The following is a 27498-nucleotide window of genomic DNA, read 5'->3' on the forward strand; positions in this document are numbered from 1 at the left end:
AAGCATTTCAATGGCAGTTTAATTCAAGGAAGTGATAAAGAGAGATTTAGTGCATGCAGTGTTGCAAAAGAGATGGGAGGAGGTGGACTCGTGCATCAGTAAGTAACCAGAATGAATACAACTGATATATTTTTTGCTTTACATTTTGAGCTTGAAGCACTTCTAGGCTCTCTAATTTGCACTTCTAATGATGCATGCAGGATTCTATAAGTGATGCCTATTGATGCTCATGCCATCTACATTTCTTTTCACTGTAGCATGTGATCTCAGGCAACTTAAAAATTGCAGAAAAAAGCCAGCTTTCACTAAAACTTCAGATTCTTAGTTCACCACTTGTGTATGCTGACCACCCAGGTAATGACTACTTAAAATAAATAAATAAATAAATAAAAAGTTAAAAATCATTCAAAATATGATCTCAAGTTTGCCAACAATACTAATAAAAATATTTAATGTCCTTCAAAGACTAAAAACACTTCAAAGCAAAGGAATTTATGAAATTTCCTTTGAGAAGGCTTAAAATGCCTAGTCATGTGATTTAAAATAGCTGAATTTAGGTGAATGCCAATCCTTAGATATGGCTTATCTCTGAACAGCATGAAGAAATGGTGCAGTCCCCCCTTCCTCCTGTAATCAGACTACATGGCTTTGCTATATGTAGCTATCTCATGCCTAGCTTACTGTCAAAATCATGCCCCTTTGCTGGTACTAATATTCATTTTGGTCTATCCTTTCTCTTTACTTCCATTTTTTTTTATGAAAAATTCATCATTTCCATTATTTCTATTTATTTCAATTATGAACTGATTTTAACCACATTGGCTTCTTTCAGTTTCCATGTTGATGTACAAAATTTTTATCTGACAAAGAAATGTAGCCTTCTCTGAACTGTAAAGGGCATGCATGTTAATATTACCACTTAAAATATCAAAATAACCATCTTATATATCATTCAAACTTCACCCTTAATCAGCTAACTAATCTACCAGAACTTGCAAATCCTGAGTATTTTGATTCTTATCAGCAATAAAACAGAAACAATGACATACATAAAGGTATACATGTAATATAACACAAGTTGCTGTATACAATGCAATGAAATATTTAAACTGTACAAACTTGATAAAAAAAATTACAACACTGAGAAGACTTCAAATTGTTTGGCATCTTAAGACACAAATGAAATGCTGTAGTTAATAAGGAGTCTAAATACAATTCCAATTTATCTAAGATATATAATAAAAAAGAAAAGTTAATCTTTTCTCTGGTCTTGCGGTGGAAGGCTTTCTAAAGAAAATAGAGGTGTAAATCCAGCAAACTCTCTGAAAAATTGGAGACATCTGAACAACAACACTTAATATATCACTACTACTACTACTACTACTACTACCACCGCTGCTGCTACTATCGTACTAGAAGAAATATCCAGATGCAAAATATCTGTATTACAACAGGCCCTGGCCTTATCATTCACCAATAATCATAAAAGAATGGCTTTTCCTCACAAAAATGGTGTGGCGTTATACTGGATATTGCTAATATTGCATATTTACTTGAAACATGTATATTGATATTGGCTACAGTATTGTAATCAAGAGTGATGAAATATCATGAAATACCTCAATGTAATAAGTTAATTATATCCTTTTTTTGTAAACTGCCAAAATCAACTACTACTAGACTACACAGTGCTTGTTCAGGTATTAGTGTCAGCAGTTGTTTGACCATTTGTACCAATGTGTAGTGTGGACAGCATTTGCAAGTCAGCTCCAATGCTGGTAATCATATACTTCTGACTGCTTCTAACTGGGACATTAATGAATGAGAATTAGACTGGGCCAAATACTTTGTTCACTGTTTATGCAGACGAACCCTCATACTGATAGGGAAAAAAAGAAAAGAAGCTTCAAGATTCGTAAGTTTTACACTATATAGACCTGCTTCCAACACACTGACTCTTTTAAAACCCAGTTTTTTATTTATTTATTTTATTTATTTATTTTTTAAGTGCCATTATTAAGACTAATTAAATTCTAATTAGTGGAGAGCTGCATCTTCCTGATTGGCATGCGGTTCTCATGACTGGTTAACTATAATCCACAGTGACCATCCTCACAGCTAATGCCGCTATGAATGACAGCTCAATCTGGCAATGCTCATTGCATTTCACATGTACAAGTGTTCATAGGTTTATTAACACTTTCTCATGTGTTCTCACAAAATCATATTATTGATACTGAATTATACTACTAAAGAATAGTGACTAAAAAAAAGATAAATAATACCAGTGGTATACAAGAACACACACTTCTTATATGAACAATGAAGGTATCTACTTTTTAATAAGCAAAGGCTGACTCTTGGGAAAGGAATAGGCAAGAGTCAATTATCATGAAAATGTGTCAGGAATTTGGGAATGTATTCTCATGTAACCCTTATAGAACAAAAGGGTTATTTTATATAACTCTTAAAATTATCTACACATTTAATGGTATTCACGAGCAGGGCAGCCGAGACAACTGAAATGTGCCAATACAGGAGTAGTTTAAGGCCCCCATCCCTGCAGCCAGTAGGTAAAGGTAGAGATGGGGGGCCCCTCCCAAAGACACAATGGGCCACAGTGCAATGCACCAGCTGACCTTCCCCCTCTCAGTGGGCCTGTTCACAAGTGAAGGTCAAAATTATTGGATTCATAATGAAATGAGCCACTATGACTACTAGAAAACAAAAAGCATTCACAATTAATAGTAAATGTCATCTGTCTTTCTACTGTTTTTAGTGTGTAAAATCAAGTGTCAAATAAGTGGTGACCTATCTGTCATAAGTCTCATCAAATAACTAAACATCCCATTCTAAAGTGTATCCAATTTATGTCACCATCCTCTGCAGTATCTGACATCACTCGCCCAAAAATGTCAATATCATTATCTCAAAATATGCACTTCAGCCTGATATCAATCCTTCTGACTTAATTCAATTACACAGATGAAAATATTTAAGTCTCTCTAATCTAGATGAAACTAAGTAAACAAAGAAAATACATAATAGCTCAACTAAACAGGGGCAAAATCTTAAGATGAATAGGTAAAGATGCTTCATACATGATTATGATGCCTTCTAGTCCTACTTAGATGCATCATTCTGTGTGGTTATCCAAAGTTTTAGTTTGCCCAAAATTTTAATCCAAAATAGATTTTTTTTTTTGGCTCATCAAGTTTTAAGATAATTTTTTTTTTTTTTTTAGATATATTCTTTTGGCTCATCAAGTTTTAAGATTTTTTTTTTTTATCTTGAAAATTAGTAATAAAATCTGTAACAACCCAGTGAAGAAAACTGGACTCAAAGATACAATGCATAGTTTGCTGATGCATTCCACCATAACAGTCCCTCATTTTCTTCTGACAAACTCTTTTATGCTCAAAATGTTACATTCTAGGTGTCAGACAATAGGATCTCAGGTGTACTAACATACTATAATGAATGGTATTTGAAATGCACAATGCTTCCTGTTGGCAACACAACAATGCAGCATAGTGTCCTGGTGCTGTGCAACCTCATGCGCACCACAATTTATCCATCTCTTTTCACTCAGATATGTTTTCATTGTGTCAGAAACATGCCATCTGCACATTATGTAGATAACAATGACTCAAATATAGAGATTAAACAATCATATTACTGCAGTATTCATTATAACACAGCACAAGAAATTGCTAAGTATGGTAACATGAGGCCTGACAGGATTTTTCACCTTTCAACTATACACTTCAAGGTATTTCACCCATATTTTTCAATTCAGAGCCTTTCAGTACTCTTCACTCTTAACTTAACTGAGATTTGGCAAGAATGCTTGCATTTAGTCTGATTCTAAGCCAAACTCATGGTCACATAACAGATTGTTCATGTTCATTCCTGGTAAAATAAACTTTCAAGATCTTACAAAACATGTACTTTGGGTTATCTGCATTTTCTATCCATCTAAAGCCTCTTCTCTGGCCATTAACATTAATGCTAATGCAAGTGTCCAAGCTGGAATTGTCAAAGTTGAAATCATCTTAGTAATAGTTTCTCCCTGCACTAATGCCTGTTTACCTGCCAGCTATTCCAAACTTGCACATCTAGCATGTTTCAGCTCACCAACCATGACTAGTATGAGACAATTTGCAAAATAAAATGAATAAATAAAATAAGTAAAAAAAATCTGCTTCACTGTAGACACTGAAGAAACGAGTAACATGTCTTGAACTGCTTTTTTTACCCTCAAGATGAGCAAGTAAGAATCAGTACTTGTCATCAACATCTAACCAGAGCAAGGTGTTGATAAAACAGGCTAGATGGACCTAAGCTGGGGTTTGCTAATTTTCCCTTAACCATCAAGTAAGAATTTCAAATCTGTGCAAGAAAGTAGATACACAAGCCTGTATAATAAAATACTCCTATCAAAAGATATTATAATATGTACACTATGCATCTTCATGCAGTGGTCAAGAACTTTCACAAAAATCAAAAGCATGATCATTAAAATCCAATTCACCCAACAGCTCCCAAATGATATTTTGAACAGTGTTGGCTGAGAATAAAACACATCCACCACTGTGTTGTCTGGCATTTAGATACATTCAGAAGTGAACATATGCAAATGCATAGAAGATATTGTATTATTCTCAGTCTGTCTCTGCCTGAGGAGTTTTGCATCATCCATGGTCTGTTTTAACATATGTCTGAGAACCAGTGTTTCTGCAACATGCATGTGGTAACTATTAATTCTGCTGTTATACATTTTACAACTGACGGTGTGCATCCTTAACCATCAATGAGTAAGGGCTTTAATTTACTTCATTGAAAAAAAACTAGTTACACTCAAGCATCACGGAGTGTTTCTTTGACCCAAAAATTATTTGATAATCTAGAGAACTGTAGCTTGAAAATAAGATCAGTAGCAACATTGCAACAAAATTACTTAGCATTACTGATGCTCAAAGGTAAACTAATTTTCTGTAAGCTAAGAAAAATTATCCTTGTATATCAACTTTCTTGCACCACCTCATATTTTCCATTTATTTTTTTCCATTTAATTATTCAATGTGCTAGTGGCTTAATTAAATGTCATGTTGCACTTTCAGGTCCATCGCATTTCAGTGCATTTAGATTATTTTCTCAGAAGTACAAATGAAGTTTAGTGGTATTTTCTTTCATTTCCTACATTGTACGTACATAATGAAATCTGTAAAACTAAGTTTGCAGTGCAATGTTTTTTTTTGGGGGGAAGTGCCAAGACAGAGTCCAACACCAAATCAAATATGTTACTTGACACTCATGAAAGAGCCAAGTCTTTCCTCATGGAAAGCTTTATGATATGGTTATCAAATATTCCAAACTAACATGCCTGGTGAAAGTAAAAAAAAAAAAAATTATAAAAAAATTTAAAAGCAATGAAAAGAAAAGAATACATAAGTTCTATTGTATCTTATTACCCTGTATGATAGGTTTCCTACTTTCCACCAGCAGCAATGAAATATAGGATTGTGGCTACTTCATGAGAATATTTGTCCTTTGGAATATGCAGAAATGTTGTGACATTAATGCTGTTCCTCTGAATATAATAGTGTTGTACAGTTAGTTTGCTACACTAAGTGTCCTACAATGATCATGAAGTGAAGATGATTTACTTTTCAGCTGCAATATGCCTATATGTATTAATTTTTTTCTTTTCCAAACATTAAGAGTAGTAATTTATTGAGGGGCACAGTTTGTAAGAATGTACATGATGTTAGTATTAATGTAGTGTAAGTTATTGGTAAATACAATTTATATTTTATACAAAATAAAAGCTGAACTAGCACAGGTTTGCTATTTAATGTAATGCGAAGTCAAAATAGCTTCAGGATTTTCCTTATCATAAGGTAGCAACCTGATGTAAGTAGGTAATGTCCAGTAACACAAGGGAACAGCCACTGAAGACCTTTCATAATTCACTTATCATTTGGAATTAGGTTTTGTTGAACTCAAAATGTCAATCCCAATAATTTCTATCCTTTTTGGTTGCTTATCCTTAGTGGAGGAAAGCTTTAATAGTGAATCATTACAGATGTTGGTAGCACACTGAAATGCCTACAATGATGTGTGGTTTAATCCATAATGTTTCATTGGTAACATTCCCACTCGTGTCTTTGATATTAGAACACTTACAGCGCAGGTTATTTTTTACTATATTGTGTGTTTTCTATTACTGTAATTACAGATGTAGTTCAATTCAAATGAAAAATTTTGGTCAGCAAGGCTAGCATATATGTTCTATATTACCCTTCCAAAGATTTGTGGTATGTAAAAAGCTTTTTTAATGTGTGTTTATATATGTACAGATAGACTTGTTAGAACTGTGTACCTCAAGGCTATCAAGGCTAACTACAGTTGGTGTGTGTGTGTGTGTGTGTGTGTGTGTGTGTGTGTGTGTGTGTGTGTGTGTGTGTGTGTGTGTGTGTGTGTGTGTGTGTGTGTGCAGAACTTGGGTATATTATTCAGTTTAGTAATGCATCAAATGAGAGTCAGGTCCATCATAGAATGTCGTGTAGAGGGCCTCCAGCAGTCTGCACGAGCCTGGTCATGGAAGAAGACATTGTGATGTAGATGATAGCTAATTGTTCCTACCATGTGTGTACGGGGAGGCTGGCAGCAGCCACCTCTGCTGGCTGCTGCAGCTTGCCTCTCAAGTCATTATATTGGATATAAAGAAGTTAATAAAAAGACCAATAAAGTGAGTACTGACTGATATGCTTTCCAAATTTTGTTATCTGAGAAAATTTTTAACTTTGATTTATGTGGTGGCAATTTCTCATAAGTAGATGGTAACTATACTTAAACAATATAGAACAACTTTTCAACCTTTCTTTAAAATTTAGCATTAATAAAAATAAGACCAAATGAGTATTCAGATCAGAGCTGTCCAAGGTGCCAAAATCACTATTGGCTAAAAATTACATTCATAATGTGAACATCCAGAGGTCAGCCATATAATTCCTCCATTATAATTTTACTTTGCATGTGAGGATATTTATTCAACAAACTCATTTTGAGCAACTAATCTATGACTGGACTTTTTTTTTAAGTAAGAGTTATTTTGATCAAAGACATCAAAAAGATGGCAAGAGGGAGAGAAATAAAGGCCCTCTGAAGATGTCAATCTCCAGAAAAAAGAACAGTCCAAAAAAATATACAAAATTACATGGTGTCTGAAATCACCTAATTACTGATCATTCGAGCAATCTTCCAGACAACTATCCCCTCTTTTTCAATGACACTCCCCCTCTTCTATACTGAACATCTTTGGTACTATTCTTTACTTATAATCTAAACTAGAAACTTCACATCTCACCTCTAGCTAAAACAGCTTCTATGAAGTTAGGCATTCTGAGATATCTCTGCCAGTTTTTCTCACCTCCCCAGCTGCTAACTCTGTACAGGGGCCTTATCCGTCCATGTATGGAGTATGCTTCACATGTCTGGGGGGAGGGTTCCACTCATACTAGTCAGGGTGAAATCAAAAGCTTTTCGTCTCATGACCTCCTTTCCTCTAACTGACTGTCTTCAGCCTCTTTCTCATCACAATGTTACATCTCTTGCTATCTTCTACTGCTATTTTTCATGCTACCTGGTCTTCTGATCTTGCCAACTGCATGCCTCCCCTCCTTCTGCAGCCTCACTGCACAAGACTTTCTTCTTTCACCCCTATTCTGTCTAACTCTCTAATGCAAGAGTTAACTAGTATTCTCAAACACTAATCCCTTTCTCTAGTAAACTCTGGAACTCTTTGCCTGTTTCTGTATTTCCACTTCCTATGACTTGAATTCCTTCAAGAGGAAGGTTTCAAGACACTCATCCTTTAATCTTTGACAACCTCTTTGGACCTTATTCAGGGACCAACATCTAGGTGGGCCTTCTTTTTTTATTGGATTTTTGTTGCCCTTGGTCAATGTCATTCCTACATAAAAAAAAAAATATATATATATATAAAAATAATAATGCAATCACATGTTGTACTTTCAACTGCTTAAAATAAGAGACAACTTAGTTTAAGTACAATAGATAAAAATGACAATTCTCAGTGCTTACTAGTTATCAAAGAATGGACCTGATCATGCACTGACTGGAGTTGTTTTCTTCGATTTTAAAAGCCTCAGCATGAATGCTCTGCATGACAATTGTAAACATCAACTACAAATATGTCATTATCCTCCACCTTTGTGTTCAAAGCTATCATAACACAATGTTTTTAGAGCACAAACCAGGAACATCCTTTTTAAGTAGCAATGCTACAATAACAGATGTTTCTCTTCTCCTTTACCAAACTCTCCCTATCTCAACATTTCTCATGCTCCTCCCTCCCCCCGGCTCATTATCACTTGATGTTGTCAAGAGATGTGGGCAAAAGGATCAGGGTCACTGTCTGACTGTTCAAAAAAAACATGATGAATGGAGAGAGAGAGAGAGAGAGAGAGAGAGAGAGAGAGAGAGAGAGAGAGAGAGAGAGAGAGAGAGAGAGAGAGAGAGAGAGAGAGAGAGAGAGAGAGAGAGAGAGAGAGAGAGAGAGAGAGAGAGAGAGAGAGAGAGAGAGAGAGAGAGAGAGAGAGAGAGAGAGAGAGATGCATATGCCTCAGGTAAGAGATGTTATAAGGCAGGGGTTGGCAACCTTTTCAGGGCAATCTTTTCAGGACAAGGGGCAGATGAGACTTTCAGGTGCAGCTGCAAGCTGGAGTGATAAATGAGAACTTGAAATTGACTTTTATACAAGAAGTTTATTGGAAAACATACAAATCAGTGAGACAATTGATGTTGTTTGCTGTCTCAAATAAGAATTTTGATGTGACAGACAACACAAAAAATTTGATTGAGGTGGCAATCTGAGAGCCAGGAGCAAAGGTGAGACCTGGTGTACTTCATTTTTAAGAAGAGCTGTTCACAGGAATAATAGATGCTGCCAAACATGGCTACAATGCACTGAATATGCCCAATGTAATATGGAAACTTGCCAGAAGAGAGGATGAGACATGGGAAAAAGGCAAGTTCCTCCCACATAGATGCAGCGACAAAGATGTAAATGTCCATGTCATTAGGGACACAAGCAGCAAGGTGAGAAAAATGTACAAACTGACCATTAGCCAAATGAGCCTCCCACAAATGGTAACAGTTGAGTGCATGTCTGTTACAAGAATGTCTTTGTCTTGCAGTTTCACACTGAGATCCTTCAGGTATGTAGTGATGTCCATGAGTTGGTCAGACAAGCAAGCCATTATAAGTCAGAGAAATTATCATCATGTTCTGAGAGGAGAAAGTGTCACTCCCTTACTGCAGGTCACACACATAGGACAGCATAGCCCCATGACTCAATCAACAAATTTCACAGAGCTAGAGCAAGTTGCTCTAGTGCTCATTAGCCTTGTCCATCAATACCTGGAGTTGGCAGTGATTCAGATAGTGGAAGATGGAGATGATGACCTTCACTAAAATAGACATGACATCCACGAGATTGGCAGACTTGGCACACAAGAACTCTTGGTGGTTGATACAGTACACCTTGTAGATGGGGTGTATTTGTCCAGCAGCCTCACAATGATAATAGTAGTGGAGCAGAGCCTTTCTTCTCCCAATCATCACTGAGGCACTATCGGTCATCACACACATACACAAGATGGGTGAGATCAAGGGAGTGCTACTCCACACACTGGAGCACAGCATCAGTATTCTACCTAGTGGTGGTGTCATGCAGCAGGAAAAGCTGGAAGAATTCTTCACAAACCTAAAGGTCTGCAGAATGCTGATCTGGACCAGTGAAGTTCACTATGATGATAAGGCACACTGAAGGAGAATGGCTTCATCTGGCAAGCAAGGTGGTGGGAGACCTCAAAACTGGTGCATGTCACCTAACTTGTTGATCTCAGCAGTCTGCTTGTGGAGCACCAAAGTTGTTTTCTGCAATTTGTGACTCACAATGGTGTCATTCTTCTCATCAGTAGACAAAAACAAAACTTGATGTTCTGTGGTCTGTCTTTCAGAGGCAATGCAAGTTGAACTCTTTGAAGACAGCCACAGTCATGAAGCATACAAGGCACTAAACCTGTCTAAAGTACTTAATGAAGAAGTACTTATGCTTCCACTCAGGGATGAAGATAGCAATGGTGTTTAAGCCGAATTTATTTATTTTTGGCTGGAGCTTTGCAGACTGGAGTGCAATGTTAATGCCAAGCTGGGTAGCCGGCCAGACTATAGCCTGTGAGCCATAGGCTGCCTGCCTTTGGTGTAAGATAATGTGATGGGCTGCACAATTTCTTGCAAGTTTCTTACCCTTTGGCAGTTATGTCTACTATATTTCACTATGTTAAGGAAAAGTATTCTTTGTTTGACTGGACATTGGATTTCATTGTAGATAAATCCACCATGCAAGATTTTTCAGTCTGTTTTGAGAACTCATTCAGTCTGTCCTGAGAACTAGTTCAGTCTATCCCATTAGCTTGTTGTGATTGGTTTGGTCAGGTAAGGCTAGTGACATCAACCATGGTAGAGTCGTGACAGCAATGTGTAGTTGGAGCTCTGGTGGTTTTGGAAGAAGTTGGACAGCTGCTCTAACTTTTGATGTGGTGAGTCATTCTATCCTGATTTAACAATTCAGCAATATATTTAAGGTTCTACAATAAAATGGATTAGTTCCTTTTTTGCAAGACAGAACCATGTATGTGACTGTCTCTGGTGCCAAGAGTAGCTCTAGTGAAGTCGAGAGGGGTGAACCTAAAGGTTCCGTGTTGGGGCCCTTACGCTTTTTTGGTATGTGCGAACTATTTGCCATCTGCTCCTCTAATATTTCACATGCAATTTCCTCTACTTGCTTGACTGGCCAGAGTAACAGGATAGCCAACTAAATGAGTACATAAGATGAGTGAATTAAGTGAGTTAAGAGCATGTCAAGAGAAAAGGGATGTCATATACTTTGAAGAGCGTGGGAGTTTAGGTAGTGGAAGACTGGCGGACTCGAGACTGTGTGGAAGACAAGAGATGATTGAACACCAAAAAGAGATCATCTATTAATACAATCGAGGAAGAGATACACGTAAGCATTCTAACCCCATCACCTTAAATAACAACGAATGCAGGTTCTTTACTGTATGTTAACGCGAATTCAATAACACCTTCACCAAAACGTTCTTGCACATGTATAACCTGTCGTGGCACACTGGAGTAACAAGATATGATTCGTCGATACTCACATAATGCTCTTATCCCTCAAAAGTATGGCCACTGAAAGCCGGTGGGTGCTCCAGCCATCGCAAACGAGCGCCATCTTGGAAATACAGGTCATAACAGGTGTTCGAACTTCGTAGCACCACGTAGATTAAAGCCTTGAACACGGCAACGTGTGTCGCAGGATTTTTTATCACCTTCATTTAAAAATTTGCAACGTGGTCTGCCCACAATCTTTAATCTATCACTTTTCTTCAATGTCTTTTCTTTTACTTCTGTCCAAACTCTTCAATATTTTCAGTCTTTCTGCAAGCAAAGAAAGAAAAAAAAGTGTGTCGCAGGTTGCGCACTGCATCCGGCCATCGCTGGAGTCCTTCCTTGACTCACTCTCTTTCACCTGGTATTATACACTCCTCAAATTGACTCCAGAAACTGTTGAGATTCCATGGAAAAAAAAGTGCTCTCTCTCTCTCTCTCTCTCTCTCTCTCTCTCTCTCTCTCTCTCTCTCTCTCTCTCTCTCTCTCTCTCTCTCTCTCTCTCTCTCTCTCTCTCTCTCGGTTATCAAATATTTAGATTTAAAGAAAAAAAAATAATAAAGTTTCAGTGCTGAAAAGTGACTACAGAAGCTTTACGTATTGCAAGACGTGCAGCTGACATCCAGTACTGATTTTCCTACACAAGCAAAAAGCGTCGACTCATCATTTCCTCGCAAGTGACGAAGCATTTACCGCTGCGTCCCCTCCTTTCCGGATGAACGGTATATACAGTATGTAACCGGAGAGCAACAAAGGTAAAGAGAGAGACTCTCTTTAAGCTTCCTTGGAGGAGAGTGTGTTCTTTTCTGTTCAGTGTGTTCGCGGAGACGGAACCCGCAGGAAGGTAGTGATCACTCAGTGATGAGCGCGACCCCTTCGGTTATATGTGATGCGTTCTGATTTTCGTAATTTCAGAGTGTTGTGACGTGTATGCAGTCATTTTCACTGTTGATTCTCAATGTGCAATTCTTAAAACCACAGAAATGTAGTTTTAGGAGTCATGAAATAGTGTGACACAAAAATTTCGCATTAGATATTGTGTTGTTACCAAGTGTTTATGGATATACAGTGATCATCAATTCATTAGTAACGCGTGATTTCCCTTTGGCCGCATGAAGCTATCTATGAACAAGCCAGAGGGCAACGGAATCAGTGAAGCGAGTTACTAAGGTTTCTCTCTACGTAAATAACGGAATCCTTTAGCTTTATTTCAGTGGTATGGGAAACACTAACAATCTATACAATGTACACCATCTCTTTCGGTGTACTGTACCTACGTACGTAGGCCCCAATGTAAAACTCCGCCAAAGACCAACCATGTCTGCTTTGATTATAGTGTTATGAGCGGTAAACAACACAATGCTTGCTCTCCCGTTATTTCGGGCGTAACTGCAACACTGGAGTGGAGGCGGAAGAAGAGCCGTATGGGGGGGGGGGAGCTATCTTGAGAACAATACGAAACGGATCTCCGGTTATTTCGGGCGTGACTCTGCAACACTGTAGTGGAGGCGGAAGAAAAGCAGTATGGGGGAGCTATCTTGAAAACAATACGAAGCGGAGCTGAGAAGAAGAAAAAGAAAGAAGAGGAAGAAGAAAAAAGTAAGAAAGAAAGAAAAAGAAGATGAAGAAGAAGAAGGATGATGAAGACAGTGGTGATGAAGCAACTTAGCATGTATGTATGTATGTATGCATGTATGTATGTATGCATCAATGATTTTGTGGGAGAAGTTACGGTATACAGCGAGTAGTCCGGGATGGTAGACTGAACTTGATAATGATTTAAACACAAAACCTGCATTTCCAGACAAAGAGAGAGAGAGAGAGAGAGAGAGAGTGTGTGTGTGTGTGTATTTACCTAATTATTATTCACTAGACCTGAGCTACATTCATAAGTTAGTGATCCCACATCTGCATTATTTTACCTAGTCCAGTCTAGTCCAGTCCAGTCCAGTCCAGTCCAGTGTGTGTGTGTGTGTGTGTGTGTGTGACAGAGCTAGATTCTGCCACGCAAGGGGAGGTCCCGTTCCTCCTAATGGCACTGAGGCGTTTCACTTTTCCTTGATTATACCGCGTAATTGGCATCGTTACGACTTGTAATAGGACATCCTGACGCAAGGAAATTAAGAGAAGGTGAATTACATCATAACTCAACAGAAAAAAAAAAAAACATAACTGTAAAACATAACCTTACTTCCTTTCGGCCTCGCTAGGCTGGGCTGGGTTGGCTCCGCTGGGAAGGTACAGTAATTGTAATGTGTTACTTTTTCACTCACTTCTCACTTTCGTTCTCTACATACTCTCTCTAATGTTTTACTTCCTCCACCACGTATATCTGAAAGACGCCCAGTGTTTTATTTACTTATATATTTATATTACACTAACATGCCTTGTGACACTATATAACAACTGTGTGTGTGTGTGTGTGTGTGTGTGTGTGTGTGTGTGTGTGTGTGTGTGAGTGTATGTTTCCCTGATTGTATTTCCCGTATACATCAGATTCCTAATGATTGTACCAATGTTATATACTACCAACAGCCAAAGTCGCGCTATATTTGAATTTCTTATGCAAACAAAACAAAAAAAAAGTTCTAGAACTTCATCTGCTATTGTAAACATCACGGAAAAGTTTGCTTTTCAAGATGATCACGCAGTTTTGATGAAGTGTTTGACTCCTGTATCAGTGACTATCCCTCTCCCTGAAGAATCATGTTACGTAGAAAAATTAAAACCTTTATTCAGAAACTCGTAGCGGGTGATTGCTCCTTGAGAATTCTGAGTGGATGGCGAAAAGGTTGATAATCTGATAAGTCTATGAGCTACATCAATCAGGCGTCATTATCATCTTAGTAATGATGATTCTTTTTTTTTTTTTTTTCTGTTTATTTAACAGCCAGTACAAACTACCCCGGTCAGCAGGCCCAATGGGGGGCAGCTTGTGGTGGCGTGGATGCGCCAGACTCGCGTCCATATCCTGCTCCGCGGCTCAGTCAAATAAGACTCTCTTTGCATTCTCTGCCGGGTTCCTGCTACTTCTGATATTCTACAGTGGTAGTGTCCCTAGGCTGTCGATCACGGAGAAGCATTACCATTACCATTTAGTGAAACAAAAGGACCGAGACATAATGATGAACAATAAGACAATATTTAAAGTTTCTCAACAATCTGGCGTCTATGACTATAGTTTCCCTACAGAAGGGAGCACGAATGCAATGTACTTAAAGCTTAATAATACATCTGGAAATAAAGTTAAAAATACTGTGATAAAAAGTGGCGAAACTATGAACATCAAAGTTGACACCACTGGCAGCACAGCAGCGAACTCCAGCACCACCACCAGCGAAACTCGAAAAACGATAGTATTTAACACAAAATTTTTCTCCGGATCATGGGAGGATTTCCTGGCCGAGAGGACCCTACTGCCGCCCACGTGTCCCGTTACCAACTGTGATGTTCTTTTCAATACCTCTCATCCCGAAGACGCTGACGCAATAATCTTCCACGGGCAGGATATCAACTATGAGTCTTTGCCAAAGCTGCGGCGGCGGGGCCAGGTCTACATTTGGCTTAACATGGAGGCACCGCGTACAGACAATAATAATGTCCCGCACCGACTGACGCGACAATTCAAAATTGTACGAAAGATGGTGGAACAAGAAGATAGAAGACTGTTTGGATTTCCAGGTTTCTTCAACTGGACCTTCACTTATCACCGAGACTCTGACCTGCTCTTGTTGTACGGAGGCTTGTGGCCACTGCAGGGTGAGAATTAGTCGTCCCTTGTCTATGATAGGGAGACGGATAATTTATATAATGCTTTGTCTGTCATACTTTTTTTTTTTTACCTAAAATTCCTTTAAGAATATACCTCCTCTGATCTTACGTATCTTATAATGTTGGGAGTATCTGAGCTTCTCTTCAGCGGTCAGTAACATGAGACATTAGTGTTCCTACGTAGTAAATACTCATGAGTCTTAATAATGGGTACAATACTCAGAAAGAAGAGGCAGTGCATCAGCCGTATCATCCAGCTTTAGTTGATCCAAAAAACGGGCACATGCAGGATTTGAAATTATGTCGCGCCTTATATTGACTTTCATTTAGCAGCTATGTACAAAGGGAGCTCTTGGAATTCGACTGAAATCTTACATTTTTTCCGGCAAGTCTTGTTATTTTCACGAGTTATTACTTAAAATTAGCTAAATCTAATCAAAATTAACTCATCAGTGTTCAGCAATGTGATGAAAAGCCGTTATGTCCATTCAAATTTTTTTTTAAATGTATAGGTATTCTATTCATGAAAGCTTTTCCATGGAAATCCCACACAAAATAATTGCTCCCATTCGCCAACCCAAGCTAATTTAACATGGGAGGAATTATATTTTGGGAACTCTGGATAGAAGGTTCTTGGGAAAAAAAATACCCAATGTAAAACTAACGATAAAAGAAGCTGTCTCTCTTTTTTTTTTTTTTTTCTTTTTTTTTAACACAAGGGGAAGGTAATGTTGTCCAGCCAGGCCTCCTTAACACTTCCGGCACTACTTACAAGAACTACGTGGCAGCGCTGTATCGCGGAGACCTACTGCAGGACGACAAGCAGCAGGAGTGGTCAACTTTCCTAACGCGGCCCAAGCTAGTGGTCTGGATGGCGTCGCACTGCAGCACTTCCTCAGGTGGGTGTGCTGCAAGGAAAAGATTCAAGAGAGTGTCAAGACAGATATTGCTAACCTAACCTAATAACCTATTGCGTTCACGTAGAATGATTTGTGTATAGATACGCAAAATAGTTCAATTTGTAAACTTATCTCCTGGGAGATCAATAAGGTTCTCAAAAAATAAAATCCCATCACGATAAGCACCACTGTTCTTCTCCTAAATCTATTAACAGTGGTGTTCCTCAGGGTTCTGTCCTGTCACCCACTCTCTTCTTATTATTCATTAATGATCTAAACCAAACTTCTTATCCTATCCACTCCTACGCTGATGATACCACCCTGCACTTTTCTACGTCTTTTCATAGATGTCCAACCCTTTAGGAAGTAAACATTTCACGCAGGGAAGCCACAGAACGCTTGACTTCTGATCTTTCTAAAATTTCTGACTGGGGCAGAGCAAACTTGGTATTGTTAAATGCCTCAAAAACTCAATTCCTCCATCTATCAACTCGACACAACCTTCCAAACAACTATCCCCTCTTCTTCAATGACATTCAACTGTCCCCTCTCTTCTACACTGAACATCCTCGGTCTGTCCTTTACTTATAATCTGAACTGCAAACTTCAAATCTCATGTCTAGCTAAAACAGCTTCTATGAAGTTAGGTGTTCTGAGACGTCTCCGCCAGTTTTTCTCACCCCCCACAGCTGCTAACTCTGTACAAGGGCCTTATCCGTCCATGTATGGAGTATGCTTCACATGTCTGGGGGGGGGGGTTCCACTCATACTGCTCTTCTAGACAGGGTGGAATCAAAAGCTTTTCGTCTCATCAACTCCTCTCCTCTAACTGACTGTCTTCAGCCTCTCTCTTACCGCCGCAATGTTGCATCTCTAGCTGTCTTCTACCGCTATTTTCATGCTAACTGCTCTTCTGATCTTGCTAACTGCATGCCTCCCCTCCTCCCGCGGCCTCGCTGCACAAGACTTTCTTCTTTCTCTCACCCCTATTCTGTCCACCTCTCTAACGCAAGAGTTAACCAGTATTCTCAATCACTCATCCCTTTCTCTGGTAAACTCTGGAACTCCCTGCCTGCTTCTGTATTTCCACCTTCCTATGACTTGAATTCCTTCAAGAGGGAGGTTTCAAGACACTTATCCTTCAATTTTTGACTACTGCTTTGGACTCTTTTATGGGACTGGCATTTCAGTGGGCATTTTTTTTTTTTTATTGGATTTTTGTTGCCCTTGGCCAGTGTCCCTCCATAAAAAAAAAAAAAATCTTTCCTTACAATATGGCTATTTGGTATACGTGTAGTGCAGGTGGGGGACAAAATGTGGAAGATTTATGTGAAAGTTCATCTTCGTGTTGGCAGGCCGCGAGTTCTACGTGAGGAACCTTCAGAAACACCTGGAAGTCGACGTGTTCGGCGCGTGTGGGGACCTAAAGTGCGGGAAGAGTCACCACGACGTCGAGTGTTATTCCCACCTCCTTCAACCAAACTACAAATTTTACCTGGCTTTCGAAAACAACTTATGTGAGGATTACATCACAGAAAAGGTGAGAAATGATTAATCAAATAAAGAAAGATATGCCAAATAACGGTGAAAGGATATGCAAGTTATGAGGCCTATGCAAAATCTGTACTAAGGATCATCCGAAGCTACATGTCCTAACACGTGCTTCCCTTGCCCTTGCCGCTGCTGCCGGGGTGGTGGTGGCGGGAAGGTGTGGCTGCCCATGCATTACGGCCTGGTGCCTGTGGTGTACGGCGGGGCGCGCTATGCTGACTTCCTGCCTCCGCACTCTTACGTGGACGCCACGCACCTCACGCCCCTCCAGCTGTCTCGTCTTCTCTCAAGGTGTGTGTGTGTACAGGATTAAGTCAAGTTCGTAACGTCTCGTCTTTTCCAAACCATCCCGCTTTGTTTAAATTCGTATGTATTCTTTGCATGGACCGCTTCATCAGGTAATGTGTGCCGCTGATTTAGTGTTCTGCTTGGAAAACTATGTTTCTTCACTATTTTATCGCCTCTTTTCTTATTGTGAAGTTTCTTGCTGTGTGTGTGTGTGTGTGTGTGTGTGTTTGTGTTCTACATGGCTAACATCTGCACACGGAAAATTAGTCTTATGATATAACCAGAGCGTAACGGACAACAGACTACTCACTAATGCACACAACTGTCAACAAAGTGCCTCAAAACACAACAATAATTCTAACCAATCACCTGGCAGAGTTGGAGGTTCCCCGGAGCTGTACGAGCGCTACCACCTTTGGCGAAAATACTGGAGGGTGTTACTGAAACCTCCCATGTGTGAACTTTGTTACAAGCTGCATCTCAGAACACATGAGGAGGCGGCAGTGGCACGGCAGAGGCAATACCGGGATCTTCGGGCATGGTGGTGGAGAGTTAACAACTGTACTACCCAGTATCCACCAGACCGGTACCCACGAGAACCCGAACCCGATTCCAGGCCACTCATGCAAAAGCTAATGGATGTGTTTGGGTTTCTCAAGTGGGCGGGGAGATCGGCTGCTTCCGCTCTTCCCTCCATCAGGCGTGGCTCGTGACTGTAGTGGCCTGCGTTATGATTTATAAAACGCTCCGAACTTTCATAAGAACTATTGCCAAAAGGCCACAGAAGTTATTCATCAGGTTTCCATGACGTAGAATAATTGTAGTTAAACACAGACTAGAATCATTAGGAAACCTTAACACTCACTGTAGCCTCCTTAGATTAGTCGAGATAAGACGCTGAAACGCTTGGGAATGTAGTCCAGGGTGTGTATTAGTGAAAGATGAAGTGTGAAATCAGTGGGAAAACGAAGAATAGTGAAAAAAAAACATTAGCAACAAGGAAAAAGTAAAAAAATAAATAAATAAATACTAAAATGAATACCCTAAAAAGTGCAAACGTTCTTACTTCTCCACATTTGGTGCATCTTTTAGTACAGTCATGATGAGAAGTCAAGTAACCTCCTGCACTCATTTCCGTTGTGCTTCATGTTCCTCAGTTCGAAGGCATATAATCTGCTGAGAATCTCCTAACAACACGTGGCAATTGATAGTTTCAGCAGACCAGATGATAAAGAATAAATAAATAAATAAATAATGATAAAAATAATAATAATAATAATAATAATAATAATAATAATAATAATAATAATAATAATAATAATAATAATAAATGGGGGAAAACAATAACTACGGGGAAAGCGAGTGGGGCAGGCTGCTTGACCTCTGACTATGACTTTATTATGACCCCACATCCAATAAATACTTTGGCATATCATATAGATTTTCTACCTGTATATTGATGATGTATTCCTCTACCTTGAAATTTTTCGTCGTAAACATTGTGTATCTAAGCTGCGTGTTATCTGTATGTGACATTGACTCGTATATCCTCTCTTTCTAAGGGTCAGTGTTGACCGTCAAGCGAAATAGGCACCTTTAAACATCATATTGATAGTTCAGTAAACCCCATTAAAAAAAAATGTCATAATTATCACATAGCAAAATCGTTATCAAGTCTTCGTCATCACGCATAGCATCATGACTTGTGAATTTGGGGAACCCATGAAAGAAAAACGGCACCGTTAATAATTACCTGAAATCCAGTTCCATCGTGACAAAGGAGTTTTCAAAGGTGGGATTATCGCAGCGCCTCACTACTCACCAAAGCATACCTCAGTGATTCCAGAATTCTAAGACGAAAGAGCAACAATTTTCAGAAGTACGACATAATACGAAACCTCCATCCACACTGCTATATCACACTTCAACAAGACCCTTTAGAAGTAGTGGAGGTACAGCACAGAAGTGTTTCAGAATATGGTTCATAGCTGTGCGTGGCTGAGACACCGAGGCGAAGCTCAACAAGATCTCAACACTTCCGCCAGCAAAGAAAATAAAATCGTAAGCCATGGGAAAAAAGAAGAAACTCCCAAGTGGATGATAACAGCGTAATACTGAATAACAACAATAATAATATAAATAAGGGTAATGGTAATAACGAACATTATATGATGATGATATTACTACTACTACTACTACTACTACTACTACTACTACTACTACTACTAATAATAATAATAATAATAATAATAATAATAATAATAACGAAGGTCCCGGAAAAAAAATAGTATAAAGAGGAAGGTGACGAGTATAATTAAACTAGACATTGGAAGAGCTGCCGCCTGTGAAGCCTAGAGACAAGATGACACACTTAACGTAGACCCCTGCTTACATCAAAGGAATGCTTAATTACATCATTTTTTATATGCTGAGGAGTATAATGGATAGCAAAGGTCAACATACCATTATTAGCCCTTCTTAGGAATTTTGATTAGTTAATTAGCTTCCCATACAGCTGGGCCGTCATGACGAGACAACAAATAACAAAAGATGCTTATTTTATCTTAGACAGGAGGGATGTTAATTAAAAATCACACACGAGGCCAGACAGGAGAGTGGTCATGAAAGAAATATAAAGTCATCAAGAAAAGAAAAACTGCAAAAGAAGCTCAGATATATATATATATATATATATATATATATATATATATATATATATATATATATATATATATATATATATATATATATATATATATATATATATATATATATATATATATATATATATATATATATATATATATATATATTATAAGTATTTTTATATGGATTTTTTTTATCATATATGTGTGTATTATTATCATTATCATCTTCCTTATTCTTTTTATTATTATTATTATTATTATTATTATTATACTAATTAAGAATCTTCAGTTATTCCTATGATGCATGATGGTATTTTCGTTCATATTCTTAAACATTTTGGATTCTCATAGGAACCATCTTGATAGAACAACAGACATGATAAATCAGTTTCTCATGAGTGTTTTTCCTCTTTTGACGATGCAGAACCCTTGTCAAACTGTCGCTAGAATAATAGAAACATCGTTGAAAACCAAAGTACTTTTCATTACAGCAGTTGAAATATGACGCTAGCACGTTTGAGAACACGTGTCTTCGCCTCATAACTCCTCATATAAGAAAAAAAAAAAAAAACTCTAGTAATGGAAAACGAATCTCGAGGCATGGTGAGTGACAGCGGGTGGCAGGTCATTAAAAGTCCCATCATACCATACAGCAACCTCCTTCCCGATACCAAGATACGGTAGTGGAGGGAGAGGTGGGTGATTTCAATTTTATATTATGGATCACCGCTGTCATTGTGTTCCATCCACCAAGTGAGTGAGTGAGGGGGTGGGGAAGAGGTTGCGTGAGGCAATGAGGACGAGTGTATATGAAGGAGTGAGAACGAGGAGCTTACGGAAGTAGATACGAGGAGTGTTCATTGAGTTTCCGGCCTAACCCAGAAGTTAAAATAGAGCAAAGGTCCACTCAACTTGCTTTTTTTTTTCTCTCTCTCTCTCTCTCCAACGTAATCTTTGATCATGATGTATTTTTCTGGTCTCGTCATCAACTGCAAAAATCCATCCCTAAGGAATGGTTGACCGAATCCCTCCAAAACCTCCTTGACCTTCTTGATCTCCTTGTCATCAGCGAAAGATAAACCTCACAGCTGCTTCTTCATGTGTGGGAAAAGGAAGGTGCCAGATCTGGGTAATAAGGGGGGATGGGGCAACAATTCGAAGCCGTAGGACACCACTTAGCTTATGGCCACCATGCTCTTGTATGCAGGAACACTGTCCTGCAAGAGAACACACCTCGGGTCACTTTCGGTGTTTCTCAAGCAGAGCCTCCAGTCATAAGCAATTATTACTTGACCTAGGTTACGGTTACATGCATTTCATGTATGATACTTTCCTGATATCAGTTAATCAACTCCTTTCTGCATTCAAACATGAAACTTTTAAGTAAAAATGAAGGTAAAATTTGTCGCTACATTCTTCTATGTTATTTTTACTAAAATCCTTCATAGTTAAACAAAGGGAGTTTATTCTTGTACTTTTTTTTTTTTAGTCTTTGAAATCTTACACACGTACTAAGCAGTCTGAACGCACGCATCATATTCCGGGAGTTGGTCAGCTTTCTTTTCAGCAAAGGTTCATTAACAGTGCCTGATAACGACATTTTCTCTTAACATGAGACTGGATGAAAAGATAAGGATAATTATCATCAGTATGTTTATTTCAAAGAGAGAAATATGGTAAATTATGTTACAAAATCACTGCTTGATGTAAAATCGTGGAGCTTTCTTTTGCAGTATTCATGAAAAATACTGCACTAATGATAGGAATAAGCATTATTTCAAAATTATATACAAGTGTTTGTATTTTCAAGTACGATACAATAATACAATAACACGAATAAACACACAAATCATCAAGGCGCTGCTTATTCTTTTAATAAACAACAGCAGTCGAGCGGCACCAACACAACACACATTTCCCACATATGATGGATGATATGCTTAAAACAATTCCCACAAGAATTTCCGTCGCAAATACATTTTCCTTGATACTCCAAATATAAATGCATTGGAAGTGAAAAGTATTATGTGTTGAAGAGCTGAGATCATGGCACCACCATAGTTTGCATGATGCAATGTAACGGTGAAGGGTCAGGCTTGTGAGGACCCCACTCCTTGGACCAAAAGGCACCCATCACATGCAGGACTGAACTCGCCATCTTTTGGTTACAAGGCCAAGCAAGACATTACCATGGAGCCATCTGGTCCCCTATGATGATCCGGTCTCCCCAGGACTGTCACATACACATAATTTTACACATAATACGCTCCTTCCTGCCATTTACATTCCTTCCTGCCAGGAACTACTAATGGGCTAAACAGTTAAGAACATTTCCAAATTTAATCTACAGTCACATTATAACTTCTACTGACACCAGTCTTCGGACAACTCACAATAAAGAAATTATTCATGCTGCGCAAACAAAAAAAAACAATTTTTTTTTTTTAAATACTCTGTGACTGAAATTTGAATTTAATGTAATTCAATAAGACAATACAAAAGTACAAATTGACAATACTGTATGATATGAATATTATATAAAAGAATATAACATTAAAATTTGTTCGTTTTCTTCCCTTTGATATTATTTAACAGTAATTTCTCGTTGTATTGATGACATTCCAGTCAAAACACTTTCTGCTTGATAGGAAAAAAAGAACGCTCTTCACCTGGTGGGATTCGGGGCAGGATCTCCCCTCCCTTCCACTATCTTCCACCCTTTTCCTCTGAATTATTTTCTCCCATGGACATTTTTCCCGTTCGACGTTTCTCCTTTCAGACAGTTTTCTCTATCCCCATCTACTTAGCCAATAACGTTGCTTGTTAACTTTTTCACTGGCAGGTAATTCTTCTCATACTCAATTACAGTTAAGAGATTTTTGTATACTGTAGTCTTTTAACAAATCTGCAACCGAGGAAAGACGTGATTAACTTTATGTTCTTTCTCCTCTCCTGGTATCCATCCAAACTATTAAATGAGATCTGAATGTTAACAAAAAACATCGTAGCAGTAAAAAAGGAATAAATACTCGTATATCCAGGGGCGAAATGAGTCCGCGAAGGGAAATGTCCAGAGGAAAATGTGTCCGTAGGGAAATAATGGGAAAGCGTCAGGAGGAAAACGTCCAAGGGAAATATAACCGCACACCAGTGAAGGAGCAAACATCTTTTCTTAAGTTACGATTATGGGCTTTTCTGTTATTACCTTTAGCAATGCGATAATGACGAGCCCTTGTTAACTTGCTACCTACAATCAGAACTCAAATGAACAACGCCGGACAACGCGTAGTACAAGGAAACAACAAACATACCAACATACAGGTCCTCCTCGCGTGCACGTCTCCAGTTACTGCTCTCCGACTCCCACTCGCCCTCAAGGGATTCATTCGAGCCAGATGAACGGAACCGATTCGAGTAGGCTTGGTTGGTCGAGACAAGTACTGACACACTACCTAATCAAGTTCCTTATTCAATGCGGTAAGACAAATTACCACTCATTCTACATAATATTCCCGGAAGAATCTAATGTAAACAAATGTGAGCACTTGCATATTCAAAAAGTCGTCTAGATTATTTCACCGAGATAGTGAGTGGAAGAGAAGAGATTCAGTTCCTGAAGTCTTTATAGCTATCTTACAGGCAGTTTCATTGTTATACGGAAGGGAAGTCCCCAATGTAGGGGCGATGAACCCAATGGTAAACACGTCTTTAGTTTTGGGTTAAAGGTGATAGATCTCAACACGTTCGAGGAGTTGAGTGGCTGTCTTGTTGCGTCGCCGTACGGTTACGTCTGTTTTGAGTCATTATGAAAAACAATAAATACTCCCTGAGTGGTATTTAACTAGCAAATGTCAGGTTGTAAATATGTGCTGTGGAGGGTGTCAGTGTCTAGAGGAGCGTATCTATTCTAAGTGATTAAGAAATATGAAGGGAGAAGTTATTGAGTCGCCTTCTTTTGTCAGAATGCATACAAGTTTTTTTCTTCTCTCTCTTCTAGGTAATAGAAAGTTTTTTTTTTTTTTTTTTCTAGGAATGTGCAATCAGATCTTTGTTGTATTGGAAGGAAGGTAAAATGCACTACGTGAGAAATTATTGGCTATCCTCTTGTCATAATACAATGAGATTACTGTTTTTTTTTGTGGAAAAATGATATCCAGTGTTTCTGAGATGTATAATCACGTGTTTGTTATGAACGAAGGAAGGAAAACACTGAAATGAAGTTATTGTTTCTTCCCTCGTCAGAACGTGTCGAACTAATTTTCTTGCGCTTTTTGTGTTGTGACACTCCTCTGCGGCGCCGTCACACCAGCACGTTTTCCGCCAATTTTTCCGTCGGTTTCCGTGAACTTTTACCTCATTCCATCGTCTCTTTCCATCTACATCGTTAAACGGGAGTGATCGTTTTCAGGGAGGAGAGTTATCAACGTTGTCAAATGAAAATCCATTGCTTATATAGAGACGAGAAGTAAAACCTTTTATTATTTTCATTATTAAATTTCAAATAAAGAATATATAAAATCGTTTAACTTCACATGTCGTTACATTTCATTTGTGGATATATAGCAGCAAACTGTGGCTCGCATGACTCGATAGACGTTTAAACTTTTGGAAAGTTTCTCTACTCCCATATACTAGATACCATTTTAGTTCCTTTGGCTCGTCTACGATTTACGAAACATGCAATAAAGTGCAGAGAGAGAGACTGCTAGCCTGTGCGTCAGAGGAGCCATGTTCGTTTACTGTCGCGGAAAGTGCAGACAAATGGCTGTGCGTGTGTGACGGGACGCTCTCAAGAAATTGTCCATTTTCATAAGTTGACGAAAAAAAGTAACAGAAAATGTGTTAGTGTGCCAGCGCCTTTCATATAAAAATTAGAGGATGATACAAAGTCGCCGAAAAAGACATCTATTACAAAAGGGTTTCCGCCTCTGAGCACACCACTGGGTAATGTTACCTGCGCTGCTAGAAGAGTTTTTTTTCTTTTTATCTTTTTTTTTTTTTCTGTCTCAGAAAGGAAACAATTATTAGGCTCACTGATCTAAGAGAGAGAGAGAGAGAGAGAGAGAGAGAGAGAGAGAGAGAGAGAGAGAGAGAGAGAGAGAGAGAGAGAGAGAGAGAATATTACCAATAGTGGCTCCCTCTATATTCTATTTCTGCCTCTCTCCAGGAGTAGCAAGCTTGGGGACCTGGTGGGAAAACGGGGTTTTACAGTGGGGAAAGCCAAAATAGGCGAATTTTTTTAAACCTTAAAAGTTTGAAGAAAACACCGATTTTGGGAGAAAAAAAAAAAATCAACAGGGAATATCCCCCACCACAATAAAGCTAACGTAAACTAGCCTGGACCCTCCACCTAAGGACTCTAACCTAATCTAAACAAGCCGGTGAAGCTTCGTCCCCTTATGGACACTAACCTAATATTACACCAGCACACCACATTAACAAGAATGATTTGGAATTACTCACAAAATTAAGTTGTACAGAATCCCAGGTTTTCCACTATAGGGCAGGAAAAAAAAGTAGAGTAAACCCAAATCGCAATCCATATACCTGTCTAACGCCATGATGGAGGTAGAACTGACGTGGCAGCTCTCTCATACCCCCGCAGAGGCCTACACGCGGACTAGTTCCAGACTATAGTTCCAGACAACACATGGCCATTTGAATTAGTGGCACTACGTACAATACAAATGTGTCACGCATAAATAATTATTTGATTATATATTAATATGACAATTAATTTCCATCCAGTGCAACAGAAATATCAGTCAATAATACAATGGTGAATAATACCTGCCACGGGACTAGTTATTGTGGCAGCGTGACGCAGCATTACCCGCGTACCAACACGCTAACACACGCGTTATATTATTCCTCCAAGCGAGCCTCATCGCCATGGACTTAGAATTTGTGATGCGGCGCAACACGAATCACGCCACTGTAACGTAACCGAGCGTGACCCCAAAACAAAACCACCACACACGTGTTATACAGTGAGTATTTATCATCATATATGCATCATTTAGCTGATCCATGAGGAGCTGTTATTGATATGATTTACGGACACACACACACACACAGAGAGAGAGAGAGAGAGAGAGAGAGAGAGAGAGAGAGAGAGAGAGAGAGAGAGAGAGAGAGAGAGAGAGAGAGAGAGAGAGAGAGAGAGAGAATAATATAACTAGCTGCCGTGATACTCAGTGTAAGTGTAAATACGTCTGCAAGTCACATGTAAATGGTCTACGTCTACCAAATTATTAAAGACACGTGATACACAGAACCTTACATTTAAATACTGGTCGTGCAAGACACACATTGTGTTGGTACTTATGAGCAAATAGTGATCGTTCCTTCCTCTTCCTCCTGTTCTTCGTCCTCGTTCTCATTTTCCTTAGAGGGAGAGAGAAGCAACTTTTTAGAAAAGCCTAGATTAATATGGCTCTCCGGCAACTGAAACCTAACTCTTCGGGGAAGCTTTACAACCTCTCTGTGGGATAATCTGTTTTTGAACCTGATTCCCTCGAAGATACCCGGTTCCTGGCGGGAGGCGATGCACATGAGTACTGAGGCCATCACCCCGAGAAGTATCAAAGTAAGCAGCACTGTCAGACCCACTACATACTTCTCTTCCTGCAGGCGAGGGTCCCCGGCAGCTTCTTCACCACTCTCATTGAACACAGTCGGATAGATCAGGCTCGGTGGCGTTACAGAATACATAATTTCATAAGATAATCATGAGATATATTTTCGAGTATTATTTGTGAGTTTTGTACTATTCTAGATTTTTAAGAGACTGTGAGGTAGGGTTTATAAAGCTTAATAGTATCCTTATGAATTTCTTGTCATTATCATATGTCACCACAAGCTGGGGACGACGGGTGGCTGATGGGTAGCAATGCAGATACGGTCGTCAGTCAGTCCCCGAGCTGAGCAGGCGAAGAATAGCGGGGAACCTCCATCAGTGCACATTCCTGGTGGATTGATAAATTTAATTATTACTGACGAATTGAATCTTCGGCATTTGAAGAACCATATTCTCAAAACCTTCCTGCTTATAATCTAGACTACTTTTAACAGGT

At 38.9% G+C, this 27498-nt stretch overlaps 1 protein-coding gene and 1 long non-coding RNA gene across 5 annotated transcripts in view; one reads left to right on the top strand and one right to left on the bottom strand.

Annotated features, from left to right (window-relative positions):
• The window catches only part of LOC135111050 (uncharacterized), a 46389-nt gene that overhangs the window by 14444 nt on the left and 4447 nt on the right, over positions 1-27498 (bottom strand). The window contains exons 3-6 of one of the 4 annotated variants that reach the window (XR_010273543.1): positions 23734-27390; positions 15809-15944; positions 11256-11535; positions 1211-1322 (exon numbers count right to left, since the gene is read on the bottom strand). This is a non-coding gene — a long non-coding RNA (uncharacterized LOC135111050). Of the gene's footprint in view, positions 1-1187; positions 1323-11255; positions 11536-15808; positions 15945-21362; positions 27391-27498 lie in introns of those variants that run through there. The other 3 variants (XR_010273544.1, XR_010273545.1, XR_010273542.1) reach the window with 3 other exon arrangements.
• LOC135111049 (alpha-(1,3)-fucosyltransferase C-like) lies at positions 12077-19513 on the top strand. Its single transcript, XM_064023958.1, has 5 exons — positions 12077-15024; positions 15756-15935; positions 17291-17475; positions 17644-17777; positions 18151-19513. Exons 1-5 carry the CDS (start codon positions 14115-14117, stop codon positions 18485-18487), a joined length of 1746 nt encoding a protein of 581 aa, XP_063880028.1. The 5' UTR covers positions 12077-14114; the 3' UTR covers positions 18488-19513.

This window comes from Scylla paramamosain, chromosome 21 (assembly GCF_035594125.1).
Source record: "Scylla paramamosain isolate STU-SP2022 chromosome 21, ASM3559412v1, whole genome shotgun sequence".
In the NCBI taxonomy this organism is placed as follows: Eukaryota; Metazoa; Arthropoda; class Malacostraca; order Decapoda; family Portunidae; genus Scylla; species Scylla paramamosain.

Bases quoted from the DNA above. Each gene is read 5' to 3' on its own strand.
- LOC135111049 (XM_064023958.1), top strand. From the start codon at position 14,115: ATGATGATTCTTTTTTTTTTTTTTTTCTGTTTATTTAACAGCCAGTAC. The intron at 15,025-15,755 runs GTGAGAATTAGT...TTTTAACACAAG, and splicing joins AGGCTTGTGGCCACTGCAGG to GGGAAGGTAATGTTGTCCAG. The intron at 17,778-18,150 runs GTGTGTGTGTGT...ATCACCTGGCAG, and splicing joins CTGTCTCGTCTTCTCTCAAG to AGTTGGAGGTTCCCCGGAGC.